Source organism: Saccopteryx bilineata, chromosome 11 (assembly GCF_036850765.1).
Source record: "Saccopteryx bilineata isolate mSacBil1 chromosome 11, mSacBil1_pri_phased_curated, whole genome shotgun sequence".
Taxonomy (NCBI): Eukaryota; Metazoa; Chordata; class Mammalia; order Chiroptera; family Emballonuridae; genus Saccopteryx; species Saccopteryx bilineata.
In genome coordinates, this window is record NC_089500.1 from 51,112,914 (window position 1) to 51,129,861 (window position 16,948).

The window sequence follows — 16,948 nt, forward strand, 5'->3', positions numbered from 1 at the left end:
GGTCACACAGCCAGCTCCTGGTAGAGCTGCAACTGTGTCCCTCAGAAGTGGTGGTGAAAAAAGCAGAACAGATTATGTCTAATCCATAGCAAGTAGCAAGTTCTTCCTTGCTCCCCTCCCATAGCATCCTTACCATTACTTTAAGATTTCAAAATTTGTAGAATAATGATGATCATTTAAAATTTTTACTTCTTCTTTTAAAACTACTCTACAACACATCATCTGTACATTGCATGTGTGTTCACCACCCCAAGTCATGTCTCAGTCCATCACCCTCCACCTCCCCTTACCAACCCCTCCCCCCAGCAATCACCACAGTGTTGTCTGTATCCATGAGTTTTTTTCCCCTTTCTTTTTTTGCTCAATCCAGCAACTCCGCTCCCCCTCTCCCACAGCATGGATGGACCCGGAGAGCATTATGCTAAGTGAAATAAGAAAGGTAAGTACTATATGACTTCACTCAAATATGGAATCTAATGACCAAAATGAACTAACAAGCAAAAGAGAGATAGAGTCATAGAAAGCAGGCTCACAGCTGTCAAGAATTATTTTTAAGGCTTATGTTCATGTCAATCAAAGCTCTTCTAACACCATAAATGAGGTAGCACTTTAAATGGAATAATGTAAAAAGTACTTTACAAGTATTGTTACTTTTTTTTTTCTTTTTTTTTTGTATTTTTCCGAAGCTGGAAACGGGGAAGCAGTCAGACAGACTCCCACATGCGCCCGACCAGGATCCACCCGGCATGCCCACCAGGGGGCGATGCTCTGCCCATCTTGGGGCGTCGCTCTGCCACAATCAGAGCCATTCTAGCGCCTGAGGCAGAGGCCACAGAGCCATCCTCAGCGCCCGGGCAAACTTTGCTCCAGTGGAGCCTTGGCTGCGGGAGGGGAAGAGAGAGACAGAGAGGAAGGAGAGGGTGAGAGGTGGAGAAGCAGATGGGCTCCTCTCCTGTGTGCCCTGGCCGGGAATCAAATCCGGGACTCCTGCACGCCAGGCTGATGCTCTACCACTGAGCCAACTGGCCAGGGCCCAAGTATTGTTACTTTTTAAGGTTTATACTGGTTATTCTTTTACATTACCAGGTATAAAGTATTTGTGTTTCATCTCCTATACCAAGTATTTGAAATGGAAAGCAAAGAGTTTACTTCATCCTTCTTTTATGAAAAGGAAACCCATGATTATGACTGGAACAGTCCGTACTTGTTGCCTTTGCTTTCAACTTCTACACGTGGAGAGTCCTCGGTAGATAAATAATCTTTGGACCAGGTAAACTCAGAACTTGGAGCCATCTGATTGCATTCGAAGATCAAGGAAATGATTCCATCATCATCCACACTTACAACAATCTCTTTGGTTTCTAGAAAAAAAAGAAAGACAGGCACTGATATTTTCTGGTAAAAATCGACCCAGTAAGGAGGGTTCCTAAGATCTTTTACTTTAACCTTAAAGCAGGGCTTTGAACTTGTACAAAGGAAAAGCCCTCGCTGCTCACCGGGACTGACAATCTGCTCTACAATTCAACTTTTATACTGTAACAGGGTAATGAAACAAACGTGCCATGTTTCCTAGGCAGAGCCAGCATCACGGAAAGTATTGTTTGGCCTGGGCTGAATAAAAACTGGTTGACGTGACTGATGGCCCAATTATGGGAGTGAGTTGATCATAAATAAGGGTGAAAAGGCAGCATTCAGAAAAAGAGAAGTTGAATGGTCCTAATGAGAACCTGATTCATGACTTTGTTTTAAAAATACCCATATCCAGCTTGTCATCAGTAAAGGATAAATAAGAGATAAGAAAACCAGAGGAAAATCGAAGGGGAGAAAGTAGAGGTGATAAGAATTGCCTTTAATCACATATTCAGATTTTGTAAATCCTTTAAGAATGGAGAAATATATGAAAACTTGTTTTGCTGATCAGATAACCATAAAGCAATCAATCTAAAAATGCTTCTCTAGATGGGAACAATAGCAACCTAGAAATGACTGTTATTCAACTGTATGGACATTTAAGTGGAAACAAATTATAAGCAATCCTTATGTTTCAAGAAGATTGGCATTTAAATTTTAAAAGAAAAATAACCCTGTTAGTGTTTTGAGTTATTTTCTTTTTGAGAGTTATAATAAATTGCACCTGCCTGTAATATGGAAGTTCAAAAGAGTTTGTACAGCATATAAAATGTTCACCTCTACATCTAAATCCAGTTTGAAAGATAAAATGACCTTCTCAAATTGACATGCATTCAATTTCCAGTCTAAACTTGGTTTGTTTTTCATATATTGGAAAAAATATACTCTATTTGATTTCAAAAAGGAGCAGCTTTATTTTTTGAAAAGCACAAAAAATTTTCTAATAGATACTTCCCAAGGGATTGAAAGTTTTCTCTTTAGATTGTGATGATTTAGATCAGGGGTCCCCAAACTATGGCCCGCGGGCCACATGCGGCCCCCTGAGGCCATTTATCCAGCCCCCGCCACACACACAGAAGGGGCACCTCTTTCATAGGTGGTCAGTGAGAGGAGCATAGTTCCCATTGAAATACTGGTCAGTTTGTTGATTTAAATTTACTTGTTCTCTATTTTAAATATTGTACTCATTCCCATTTTGTTTTTTTACTTTATTTTTTTATTTTATTTTTTATTTTTTGTATTTTTCTGAAGCTGGAAACGGGGAGAGACAGTCAGACAGACTCCCACATGTGCCCGACCGGGATCCACCCCGCAAGCCCACCAGGGGCGACGTTCTGCCCACCAGGGGGCGATGCTCTGCCCCTCCGGGGCGTTGCTCTGCCGCAACCAGAGCCACTCTAGCGCCTGGGGCAGAGGCCAAGGAGCCATCCCCAGCGCCCGGGCCATCTTTCTCCAATGGAGCCTTGGCTGCAGGAGGGGAAGAGAGAGACAGAGAGGAAGGAGGGGGGGTGGAGAAGCAAATGGGCGCTTCTCCTATGTGCCCTGGCCGGGAATCAAACCCGGGTCCCCCACACGCCAGGCCGACACTCTACCACTGAGCCAACTGGCCAGGGCCTTGTTTTTTTACTTTAAAATAAGATATGTGTAGTGTGCATAGGGATTTGTTCATAGTTTTTTTATAGTCTGGCCCTCCAACGGTCTGAGGGACAGTGAACTGGCCCCCTGTGTAAAAAGTTTGGGGACCGCTGATTTAGATCATAAGAAGCCAGCATCTTGGCCTACTGTCCACTGAAACTTGTCAGGGGAAAAATTGTAAAATTTCACTCAGGTGGAAGGCCAAAAGAAAATGAGTGCTAATACATGTAGAATTTGTCTATTGCTGCCTAATAAATTTCTCCCAAATTTAGCAAGTGAAAACAAAAAAACATCTGTCATCTCACAATTTCTGTGGTCCAGAAATTTGGAAGCCGTTTAGCTAGAGAGTCAAGATGTCATCTGGGGTTACACTCATCTACAGGCTTGAGTGAAACTGAAAGATCAACCAAGATGGCTACACACATGGCTGTTAGCAACAGGCCTCCCTTCCTTCATGTGGACCTTTCTATAGGGCTGGGTGTCTGCCTTCCTCCAGAGTGAATGATCCAAGAGAGAGAAAGGAAGAAACTGCAATGCCTTTATAATCTACCCTCAGAAATCACAATCCATCATTTCCACCATGTTATAGTCATTACAAATAAGTATAGAACATGCTCAAAGAGGAGAATAAAATACTTCTTTAAAAAAAAGAAGAAAAAAAACCAAAACATCATTGCTCAGTGAGCCATGACACAAGAGCCTTGGTTCCAAAGCCTGGCGGGTGATCTAATTTGTGTCTGTATTGATGACTGTGTGTGCTTCAATTACAAATGTTTAAAAAGTGATTTTTAACAACATGAGAAGCTTGGAGAAGACTAGTTCTAGGAGATTTTAAAAATTACTTTTTAAAAACAAATAGGATAATTTTCATATTTGGCTATATGGATAAAAGGAAATGATCAATTAAGGAATTGTTTCTTTTTAAAAAAGATTTTATTAATTTATTTGAGAGAGAAAGAGAGAAGGGAGGAGGAGCAAGAAGCGTCAACCTCCATGTTTGCCTTGACTGGGCAAAGCCAGGGTTTCAAACCAGCTACTGTAATGTCCTAGGTCAATGCTTTTCCACTGCACCACTGTTGGTCAAATAAGTTTGTGAATATGATATATATGTTTGCTCGCTTATAGTTTGCATTGGGTGTGGGGGACAGGCTGTAAGCAGGCAGGGTTGTTATAGCCTAAGGCTTAGTTTTAAGACTAAGCTTTTCCCCACACCCTTGACTGTTGCATGATGTGGGGTGGTGCACTCTCATGAGGAATCCATTATGCTTCAGATAAGTGACTTTGTTTCAGAGACTTCCTTGTTTGTCTATTGGATTAAAGGTTTTGATTTCTACACTATAAAATGGGGCAGAGGAGCCCATGCTAGAAGAGAGCAGAGAAACGCCATGTGGAGGAGAGGAGAAGCAGCCAAGATGGCAGAGTGCTGAAGGAGAAGCCAGTTTGTGCAGAGTTTGTGCAGGGAGAAGGAAGGAGATGGAGGACAGAGGTGAATAAGTCTGGTGAGCTAGAAACCTTTGATTCTAGAAAACTCTGATAAGTCAGTGGCTTTGGGAGCCCTGAATGGAAAGGGAAGTGTTTTCCCACTGTGTGTATTTCTTGCCCACTGGGTGCAAGCTAGGATAAAGATGATGGCCCACCAGTTCTTGGCTCCGTTGTTTTATTACTGTCTGTCCAAATCAAATGCGAACCTGCATGGGCCAGGCAGCTGTGACAGTCGCCATGGCTACTGGCTTTACAACCACCAAAGTCTAATTGTTTCTTTAGTGAACTGTCTATCATATATTACTTTTAAAGGATGGCATCTACTTCATTGGAAATTACAAACCATGTTTTATTTCTATTCCTAGTAACACATGACTAATCCTCACAATCTATTGTTATATAACAAATAGTGAACAAATACTCTAATTAAAATTTAAGACTAACATCTAAGCATGCTGAGGTTTAGACAGTGTTATAATACACAGCATGATTGAGTCACAGAGAGAATATAACTTGAAAATTTTGTATAAATATATTGTTATGAAGAGGAAAAACGGGATGGAAGTTAAGTAAACTGTTCTTGCTATTTGTATAATATTTGTTTTAAAGGCATGGCAGTTCTTCATATTAATCATTCATTACTTATCTGTAATCTCTTTTGAAAGGAAGCAAATCATCCACATGTTTGCTGTTTATATATTAGAGGTATGACTTAAGTTTACAACAGAAAACACTGTGTAGGTTAAGAATCTTGATTTTCACTAAGTCAAAAATTTGGCTTTTCTGCAAAGGAATCACAAAACTGAAAAATTATAAACAATATAATTAGATTAACCGTTCTCTAAATTCCATAGATAACCTTTGTGCTCTACTACTTCACCCAGCTGGAATCTTGCCCAAAACTGAGAAGGAAGGAAAACAAGCCTCTAAGAGCTAATGCTGATGTGGCAAAGTCCACCCATTACAAGTATTTCTGGAAACTCCGTGATAAACTCCATAGACCATCCCTTATAATCTATACTTAACTTGAGATGATTCAAGCAAGTGTAGTTGTTTGGTTTCTCTCGGTAGATTAAACCCCAAAAAGAGAGGGAAATAAGATGCTGCCATAAGCAGGCACACCAAGAGTAAGAAACAGGACAGCAGGAGATGAGGCAGAAAACAAAAAAGCAGAACCAACGACATTATTTCTTGGAAAACAGGAAAACCCTGCTCAGTTGATGTCTAAATTGCTTGAGTTACTGAAAGAATATAGAATTGTCTTGTTGAATTATTCTGGAAAATTAATTTTTGTAAAGTCCTTGTATATCTTTTATGAAACCATGAACTGAAACAAAAGATGTTATGTTAAAATCCCAGGCCATCTAGGCCCTGGCTGGTTGGCTCAGTGGTAGAGCATCAGCCTGGCGTGAAGGAGTCCTGGGTTCGATTCCCGGCCAGGGCACACAGAAGAGGTGCCCATCTGCTTCTCCACCCTTCCCCCTCTCCTTCCTCTCTGTCTCTCTCTTCCCCTCCTGCAGCCGAGGCTCCACTGGAGCAAAGTTGGCCCGGGTGCTGCGGATGGCTCTATGGCCTCTGCCTCAGACGCTAGAGTGGCTCTGGTTGTGACAGAGCAATGCCCCAGATGGGCAGAACATTGCCCCCTGGTGGGCATGCTGGGTGGATCCCGGTTGGGCGCATGTGGGAGTCTGTCTGACTGCCTCCCTGTTTCCAACTTCAGAAAAATACAAAAAAAAAAAAAAAAATCCCAGGCCATCTATGTGTTTCTACCTAATCCTATGAGTCTTACATCATTACTATACAGCTAGGTTCTAATGTAAGAAATGTATTAATTTATAGTTTTAGAAAAAAATGTGTAGTTTTTTGAAAGTCTTAGATTAAAATTTCTAATTTAAAAATAAGTAATTGTCTGGACAGACAAAAGAAGTAGAGATAGATGTAATGTCAACTAGTAAATAAGAGAGTTTTTCTCATCTATGAAGCTTTTCTTGATTAATCATGTCAAATAAGCACATGATAAACAATATCTACAGTGGGTAAGAAACAGGCATGAACATCTCTTCAATTTATACACATATAATTGTGGCTATGATGAGTGTGAGTGGTTGAGTTATTTAAATAAAATGAAGAAATAAATAATTAAAGTATTTGACACAGTTTTAAAAATCACATACTTTTAAGTATTTCCCCATGTATAAAATGCTCCCATGTATAATTTTAGGGCCAGAAATTTGAAAAAATATATATTACATAAAGTTATTGAACTCAAATTTTATTCATCATAAAATTCATACAACTCCTCATCAAGCGTGAGAAAACGGGAAATGTAAGTAAAAAAATCTACAACCACTGTATAAGACCCACCCAGTTTTTAGATCCTAAATTTTTTGGAAAAGGGTGCATCTTACACATGGGAAAATATAGTAATTAGACTTTTATTTTTCAAAAAGCTGCACTGGTTATTTAATCAAGAATAGGGTTAAATTCTACAAGGGCAAGGATTTTTCTTCCTTATTTTTCATACATATTTATCTGTGCCAGAGACTGGATTGAAATGGCACATTTAGAATTGCAATGTTTAGAAAAAATTCTAAGGCATAGTGGGTTTCCTACTTAATTTTATGCTCAGAATGCAAAGTTGGATCTTCTCTCTTGCAAATCAATGATGCTGTTGACAGCATCATTCTAAAAATAATCAGAATCTCAAGATTTTGGAAAATTCAAATTTATTAAAAATAATTTAAATATTAGTTATTTAAGTATATTTCTTGAATTCCATAACAATTCTCATTAGGAAATAATGTTTAGTTAAAATAACAATATTATATTGTAAAGAAAGAATGCAGTTTAAATATTTGTGTAATTATAGGACACGGTTATTGTCTTAAAATGCAATGCAGTGATTGTCAATGCCATGAGCTTGTTGCCTATTTGTCACGAGTTAAAATGCTGATGCTATCAGATTCTTTCTATAGGCTTTTCAAATTCAAAGAGTTCTGTTATTGTTAAGTTTTAATTAATTTGTTAACATGGTTCTGTGAATAAAGTGTTTTTTTTATTTTATTTTTTAATTTTTATTTTATTTATTCATTTTAGAGAGGAGAAAGAGAGGGAGGGGGAGAGAGAGAGAGAGAGAAGAAGAAGAGAGAGAGAGAGAGAAGGTAGGGAGGAGCTGGAAGCATCAACTCCCATATGTGCCTTGACCAGGCAAGCCCAGGGTTTCAAACCAGCGACCTCAGCATTTCCAGGCCGATGCTTTATCCACTGTGCCACCATAGGTCAGAATAAAGTGTTTTTAAAGAGTGACTTTGTAGATCCAGTGTTTTACAGTATCTAGAATAGGAAATTGAAGTTGTATTTGGAAAAAAGGTATACCCTTCCTGAGTTCTGGGTTTATAAATAGAGAAAAAGGTGTTTTTGGAAAAACTTTAAAATTACTTGGGACAACCAAGAATAAATGAAAGATGTTTAAAACAAAAAGTGCCTGACCTGTGGTGGCGCAGTGGATCAAGCGTCGACCTGGAACTCTGAGGTCGCCAGTTCAAAACCCTGGCTTCCTGGTCAAGGCACATATGGGAGTTGATGCTTCCTGCTCCTCCCTCTCTCCTCTCCTCTCTCTTTCTCTCTCTCTCTCTCTCTCTCTCTCTCTCTCTCTCTTCTCTAAAATGAATAAATATATATATATAAAAAAAAAAAATTTTTAGGGAACTCACAAGTATCAATAATTACACTAAATGTAAACGGATTAAACTCACCAATAAAAAGGCACAGAGTAGCAGAATGGATTAAAAAAGAAAATCCAACTGTATGCTGCCTACAGGAAACTCATCTAAGTAACAAGGATAAAAACAAATTCAAAGTGAAAGGCTGGAAAACAATACTCCAAGCAAATAACATCCAAAAAAAAGCAGGTGTAGCAATACTCATATCGGATAATGCTGACTACAAGACAGGAAAAGTACTCAGAGACAAAAATGGCCATTTCATAATGGCTAAGGGGACACTGAATCAAGAAGACATAACAATTCTTAATATATATGCACCAAACCAAGGAGCACCAAAATATATAAGACAGCTACTTATTGATCTTAAAACAAAAACTGACAAAAATACAATCATACTTGGAGACCTCAATACACCGCTGACGGCTCTAGATCGGTCATCCAAACAGAGAATCAACAAAGACATAGTGGCCTTAAACAAAACACTAGAGCACCTGGATATGATAGACATCTACAGGACATTTCATCCCAAAGTGACTGAGTATACATTTTTCTCCAGTGTACATGGATCATTCTCAAGAATTGACCATATGTTGGGCCACAAAAACAACATCAGAAAATTCAGAAAAATTGAAGTTGTACCAAGCATATTTTCTGATCATAAAGCCTTGAAACTAGAATTCAACTGCAAAAAAGAGGAAAAAAATCCCACAAAAATGTGGAAACTAAACAACATACTTTTAAAAAATGAATGGGTCAAAGAAGAAATAAGCGCAGAGATCAAAAGATATATACAGACTAATGAAAATGACAATACGACATATCAGAATCTATGGGATGCAGCAAAAGCAGTGATAAGAGGGAAGTTCATATCGCTTCAGGCATATATGAACAAACAAGAGAGAGCCCAAGTGAACCACTTAACTTCCCACCTTAAGGAACTAGAAAAAGAAGAACAAAGACAACCCAAAACCAGCCGAAGAAAGGAAATAATAAAAATCAGAGCAGAAATAAATGAATTAGAGAAAGGAAAAACTATAGAAAAAATTAATAGAACAAGGAGCTGGTTCTTTGAAAAGATCAACAAAATTGACAAACCCTTGGCAAGACTTACCAAGGAAAAAAGAGAAAGAACTCATATAAACAAAATACAAAATGAAAGAGGAGAAATCACCACGGACACTGTAGATATACAAAGAATTATTGTAGAATACTATGAAAAACTTTATGCCACTAAATTCAACAACCTAGAAGAAATGGATAAATTCCTAGAAAAATACAACCTTCCTAGACTGAGTCAAGAAGAAGCAGAAAGCCTAAACAGACCTATCAGTAGAGAAGAAATAGAAAAAACCATTAAAAACCTCCCCAAAAATAAAAGTCCAGGCCCTGACGGCTATACCAGCGAATTTTATCAAACATTCAAAGAAGACTTGGTTCCTATTCTACCAAAGTCTTCCAAAAAATTGAAGAAGAAGCAATACTTCCAAACACATTTTATGAGGCCAACATAACCCTCATCCCAAAACCAGGCAAGGATGGCACAAAAAAAGAAAACTACAGACCAATATCTCTAATGAATACAGATGCTAAAATACTAAACAAAATACTAGCAAATCGAATACAACAACATATTAAAAAAATAATACATCATGATCAAGTGGGATTCATCCCAGAATCTCAAGGATGGTTCAACATACGTAAAACGGTTAATGTAATACACCATATCAACAAAACAAAGAACAAAAACCACATGATCTTATCAATAGATGCAGAAAAGGCTTTCGATAAAATACAACACAATTTTATGTTTAAGACTCTCAACAAAATGGGTATAGAAGGAAAATATCTCAACATGATAAAGGCCATATATGATAAACCATCAGCTAACATCATATTAAATGGCACTAAACTGAAGGCTTTCCCCCTTAAATCAGGAACAAGACAGGGTTGTCCACTCTCTCCACTCTTATTTAATGTGGTACTAGAGGTTCTCGCCACAGCAATCAGACAAGACAAAGAAATAAAAGGCATCCATATCGGAAAAGAAGAAGTAAAGGTATCACTTTTTGCAGATGATATGATCCTATACATCGAAAACCCCAAAGAATCCACAAAAAGACTACTAGAAACAATAAGCCAATACAGTAAGGTCGCAGGATACAAAATTAACATACAGAAGTCAATAGCCTTTCTATATGCCAACAATGAAACAACTGAGAAGGAACTCAAAAGAATAATCCCCTTCACGATTGCAACAAAAAAAATAAAATACTTAGGAATAAACATAACAAAGAATGTAAAGGACTTATATAATGAAAACTATAAACCATTGTTAAGGGAAATCGAAAAAGATATAATGAGATGGAAGAATATACCTTGTTCTTGGCTAGGAAGAATAAATATAATCAAGATGGCTATATTACCCAAAGCAATATACAAATTTAATGCAATTCCCATCAAACTTCCAATGACGTTTTTTAAAGAAATAGAGCAAAAAATCATAAGATTTATATGGAACTATAAAAAACCCCGAATAGCCAAAGCAATCCTAAAGAAAAAGAATGAAGCTGGGGGCATAACAATACCTGACTTCAAACTCTATTATAGGGCCACGACAATCAAAACAGCATGGTATTGGCAGAAAAATAGACATTCAGACCAATGGAACAGAATAGAAAGTCCAGAAATAAAACCACATATATATAGTCAAATAATTTTTGATAAAGGGGCCAACAACACACAATGGAGAAAAAAAAGCCTCTTCAATAAATGGTGCTGGGAAAACTGGAAAGCCACATGCAAAAGAATGAAACTGGACTACAGTCTCTCTCCCTGTACAAAAATTAACTCAAAATGGATCAAAGATCTAAACATAAGACCTGAAACAATTAAGTACATAGAAGAAGACATAGGTACTCAACTCATGGACCTGGGTTTTAAAGAGCATTTTATGAATTTGACTCCAATGGCAAGAGAAGTGAAGGCAAAAATTAATGAATGGGACTACATCAGACTAAGAAGTTTTTGCTCAGCAAGAGAAACTGATAACAAAATAAACAGAAAGCCAACTAAATGGGAAATGATATTTTCAAACAACAGCTCAGATAAGGGCCTAATATCCAAAATATACAAAGAACTCATAAAACTCAACAACAAACAAACAAACAATCCAATAAAAAAATGGGAAGAGGATATGAATAGACACTTCTCCCAGGAAGAAATACAAATGGCCAACAGATATATGAAAAGATGCTCATCTTCTTTAGCTATTAGAGAAATGCAAATCAAAACGGCAATGAGATACCACCTCACACCTGTTCGATTAGCTGTTATTAGCAAGTCAGGTAATAGCAAATGTTGGAGAGGCTGTGGAGAAAAAGGAACCCTCATACACTGTTGGTGGGAATGTAAAGTAGTACAACCATTATGGAAGAAAGTATGGTGGTTCCTCAAAAAACTGAAAATAGAACTACCTTATGACCCAGCAATCCCTCTACTGGGTATATATCCCCAAAACTCAGAAACATTGATACGTAAAGACACATGCAGCCCCATGTTTATTGCAGCATTGTTCACAGTGGCCAGGACATGGAAACAACCAAAAAGCCCATCAATAGATGACTGGATAAAGAAGATGTGGCACATATACACTATGGAATACTACTCAGCCATAAGAAATGATGACATCGGAACATTTACAGCAAAATGGTGGGATCTTGATAACATAATACGAAGCGAAATAAGTAAATCAGAAAAAACCAGGAACTGTATTATTCCATACGTAGGTGGGACATAATACTGAAACAAAGAGACATTGACAAGAGTGTGGTGGTTACGGGGGGGAGGGGGGAATGGGAGAGGGATAGGGGGTGGGGAGGGGCACAAAGAAAACAAGATAGAAGGTGACAGAGGACAATCTGACTTTGGGTGGTGGGTATGCAACATAATTGAACGACAAGATAACCTGGACTTGTTATCTTTGAATATATGTATCCTGATTTATTGATGTCACCCCATTAAAAAAATAAAATTATAAAAAAAAAAAAAAAAAAAAGACATCTCTTGGAAAAATGTAAAAGTAGACAAAAACAATTTAAAAATGAGCTCAGAGATTTTTCTATTTGAAAAGGAAGGACATGTTGGATTGTAGAGTTCTCTTTGTATAATAAAAGCAGTATATATGTTTTTCTGGAAGGGCCAGTATTTCCACATATTAAAAAATCAGAAGAATTAATGGTAGAATTCCTTAAATAAAGGTATCCTGGATACATAGTAGGCAAAAAATTCTACTGCAATTTTACAAAAGGTATATGACATTCAAATGAATGGTTCTTTTCATAAATGCTCTAGAAAAAGCAAGAGCAACATAATGACAACACTTCTAATAGGCCTCGGGCTAACACTGGTGACAATACCCGTGGAGATGAACCTGGTGCAGTGGCAGAGTGACAAAGGTGTAGCTACAACATCCTCAAGTTTTCTTTTTTGAATGTCCCATGGCCTGACTTCTTGCCAAGCATTGAGCAGCTCTTAATTCATGGTTAAACTCATAAATGTCTAAAGAGCCACATTTTATGAAACTGCTTAACGTACGATCAAAATGATTTACATAATTAACAGGTAGGCAGTGGCTATGTTTTCCTGTCAAAGCAAAGGAATCCCTATTGATATTCTCATCTAGATGAAAGGCCATCTCACTTTTCCATGGAGTTGAGCTGGAAAAAATGGACCAACATTTGTCAGGACTTATATTTTTTTCAAAAACCACCTTTGGATCAGCTCAAGAACATGAAGAATCCATTCAAGAGCACAGGAGATTTGGCTATAGAAAATGAAAGAGATTATTTTGGTTTGAAAAGGATTTAAGAAGAGATGTCTCTGATCACCTGCCTAACCCTAAACAAATTCTTAATACGGATACAGAGGGGATACAGTATTGTGTGGAGTGGCATTATAATGGTTCCTGCAGGCTGGTTACCATCCCCTGCACATGAATGGGCAAGGCATGATCTAGGACTAAAATAATCTATTTGGAAACTAATTCTATTTCACTTTTCTCTCCTCCTCAAAAAATGATTTTTTAAAAAATAAAAATGTAAAAGCAGAATAAAATCACAGTAAATTTTCATCTGCCTATACATTTCATAATCTTATATGAGAATTCTTACTCCTATAATTTAGTCTTTTACATCAGCATTAATAGATAAGTTTTATAAGCTTTAAAAAATTTTCAATTATTGTTGACAGTATTATTAGTTTCAGGTGTACAGCATATATGACATATCACCTTAAATAACTTACAAAGTGATCACTCCAATAAGTCTAGTACCCACTTGGCACCATACATAGTTATTACAATATTATTGACTCTGCTCCTTATGCTGTACTTCACATCCCTGTGACTATTTTGTCACTGCCAATTTACAATTTTTCTATCCCTTCACCTTTTTCATCCAACCCCCAACCCCCCTCCCATCTGGCAACCAGCAGTTTGTTCTCTGTACCTATGAGTTTGTTTCTGCTTTGTTTGTTTATTTTACATAAGCTTTCATTACTTGTCTTTCTCCATGGTGTATATGTGTGATGTTTAAAAAACTGGAGAGTGGGACAGAATAGGAGATAGAAGCAAATCAATGTAATCAGTCACAAGTGCCACTGAGCTCGCCTGTATTTAAGATGGGGGAACGCAAGCTGACCTACCACTGGTTCTGCATTGTAGTCTCTGTTGACACTTCCTTCCTAGCTCACCCTTCATAAGCACGGTGTTCATTACAAGGTATTTAGCTGTAAGGCCAGTAGCCATGGCCACCATCACAGCCGCCTGGCCCATGCAGTTTCACATTTGATTCGGATAGACGGTAATGAAACAATGGAGCCAAGAACTGGTGGGCCATTAGCTTTAATCCTAGCTCGCACCCGGCGGGTGAGAAATACACACAGTGGGAAACACTTCCCTTTCCATTCAGGGCTCCCGAAGCCACTGACTTATCTGAGTTTCCTAGAATCAAAGGTTTCTACCTCACCAGCCTTATTCACCTCTGTTCTCAATCTCCTTCTCTCTGCACAAACTGCTTTCTCCTTCAGCACTCCGCCATCTTGGCTGCCTCTCCTCTGCAATGCTAATTTCAGGAACTGAGAGAGAGCACGAGCCCCAGGTCTGCCCCATTTTATAGTTTAGAAATCAAAACCTTTAATCCAATATACAAATAAGGAAGTCTCTGATACAAAGTCACTTATCTGAGGCATAAATGGGATTCCTCATGAGAGTGCACCACCCTACATCATGCAACAGTCAAGGGTGTGGGGAAAAGCTTAGTTTTGAAAAGATTTTAGGATTAAAATGGCGGGAAGGGCTTAGTCTTAAAACTAAGCATTAGGCTATAATGACTTTGCCGGCTTACAGTCCGTCTCCCACACCCAATGCAAACTATAAGCAAGCAAACATATACATCATATTTACAAACTTACTTGACCAACACTAGGGTTAAGTGTACAAGCTGTGGCTTCAAAACAGAGTCATACTCACTGGCCAAAACATGGTAGTCATTCATTATGTTTTTCATTTAACAAATGAGTACTACACACCAGGTACTAGGCTCTCAGCACATAGAAAGAAAAGACAATTCCTATTCTGAAAGAGCCCACAGTCTAACACACAGTTTATAAACTGGGTTCATTCGCCAGAGGCAGATTAAGATTGGTTGAGGCCCCCGGCTGCAGAAAAAAATATTGAGCCCCTTAAAAAAAGAAAGACAAGGAAAATAAAAATTCATGTTAACCATATTTTTAAATAAATAAATAAAAAGATATTATGTACTATTAATGTTAAAATTGCACACATGAAACCAAACTTGGTGTCATTAGAAAAAAGTGTAAAGTTGGGGTTTTGTGGGGCCCTTCAGAAGTTGAGGCCCAGCGCATGCACCAGGTGAGCCCATGGTTAAATCCACCTCTGGTTGCCCTGTAATTACCTGTTGTAGTTGTGAGGTCCGTTGGCAATGGGGGAAGGTCACATGAGGAACCAGGTCTGGGGACTTAGGCCGAAACTGCCCACACCCATGACCGCCAAAAGAAACGGCACAGGAGCATTTTGAAAAATCTGTCAGCCAATGAAATTTCACTATGTCATATCAACCCATCACCACCTTACCTACGCTATAAATTACCCCTCTCCCCCCAGCCGGGAGAAACTGTGCGACTTCCCTGGCCCCTGTCTTGTGGACCAGTGAATCTCTCCCGGGACGTGCTCTAAATAAAGCTTTTGCTCGTCCACACTTGGTGGCTACATTCTTCTTTCTTCCTTGGTGGGAAATACCTTTCAGTAGTAATATATTGTTATAGTAATTAAATATATAGAAATGTAAAAAACAAAAATATGGAAGATATATAAAAGTAATTAAAATAATATTAAAAATAATTATTAAAATTAAATAAAGTTATGCCATTTGGATAGGAATTAATATAGTGGGTGCAGATGTGATAAACAGACTCTGACTTTCGAGCAGGGCCCAGTTAGTGTGTGTGTGTGAAGTTATACATAGATAAGAAGTGGCTTGGTGTCATAACTTTGTAAGTTAAAGTAAATAAGAACATCTTAAAAAGTGGTTTGATGTAACATTTCAGTAGATTAACATAAAAGGGGTTTCCTGCGAGGAACTCCCAAAAAGGTAGTTTGAGATGATAATCCTGTAGATTGACACCTGTTAGAAGGCGTTGGCCAGAAAGGGTACTAAAGCTGAGGGGCCCCTGCTGCGGTAGTCACCCAGACTCCAACGTTGATGTGGACTGTCTCCATGCCGCTCTGAGCTTTGACCAAAGCCAGCCGAGAGGAGCACAACAATAGGGCTCCCTTAAGCTGTACCCAGGCACGCCAAAAGGATTTGTGAGTAATAAATTGCCTGTGTGATTCTTGCAACTAATTTGTGTGTCGGTCATGTCTTTCCTTCTGTGGCAGTTAGTGTCGGCACTTATCACTAGCATCCTCATAGCCACCTCAAGAGGAGTCTTGAAGAGGCTGCCAGCCCTGCTGATAAGCAGGAGTGTCCCACTGCATGGGGAAGTCGAATCAGGGATGCCTGATAGACGTAGAGCTTGGGCTCTACTGGGACATCACCCAAAGAGCTAAACAAACAAAAATGAATCTCTGCCCAGGCTCAGTCCTGGAGGTTCTGATATAATTGGCCTGGAATGGAGTCTGGAGTGCAGTCAGTGTTTCTGGAAAGTTCTTGGCATGATTCTAATGTACAGCCAGGATTGAGAACTACTGTTTTAATGGGCAAAAGAGATCAGTTTTTAAGCAAATACAAGCACAGTTTTCTAAATCAGTTGACTGTCACAGAGTCAGTGACTACGTGGAGACCACATGGTATGCACTGAGGGAGCCAGGGGAGACCACCTCACAATCCCCTATACAGGTTTCATGAGACAGCCCTGACCCCCAGTCCTTATACGTATTTATTGACACAGAATAGAGTCAGGGACAAAAACGTGGCAGTCAGGAAGCAGAGAAGAGAATGAGGAGAAGAGAATGAAAAAGTCAGGAAGGGGAACTTCTTTAGAGCAGATAAAAGGGCAAGGGAGTAGCTCAAATGTCCCCACCTACTGATTAATCAGAATTGCTCATTCTATCCCTATTGAGCTGCATTCAGCACAGTACTGTGTTCAGTACTTTCATCAGTAAAGCCACTGCGGTCTTT

General features: G+C 38.6%; 1 protein-coding gene and 1 long non-coding RNA gene across 3 annotated transcripts in view; one reads left to right on the forward strand and one right to left on the reverse strand.

Moving 5' to 3' along the window:
* MYOM1 (myomesin 1) overlaps positions 1-16,948 on the reverse strand; it is a 164,033-nt gene that overhangs the window by 30,094 nt on the left and 116,991 nt on the right. For both annotated transcript variants that reach the window (XM_066246490.1, XM_066246491.1), the window contains one exon: positions 1,205-1,361. In XM_066246490.1, coding sequence (XP_066102587.1) covers positions 1,205-1,361 — 157 coding nt within the window. The remainder of the gene's footprint in view (positions 1-1,204; positions 1,362-16,948) is intronic.
* The window catches only part of LOC136315161 (uncharacterized), a 62,143-nt gene continuing 49,615 nt past the window's right edge, over positions 4,421-16,948 (forward strand). Inside the window, exon 1 of the long non-coding RNA XR_010727460.1 lies at positions 4,421-4,544. This is a non-coding gene — a long non-coding RNA (uncharacterized lncRNA). The remainder of the gene's footprint in view (positions 4,545-16,948) is intronic.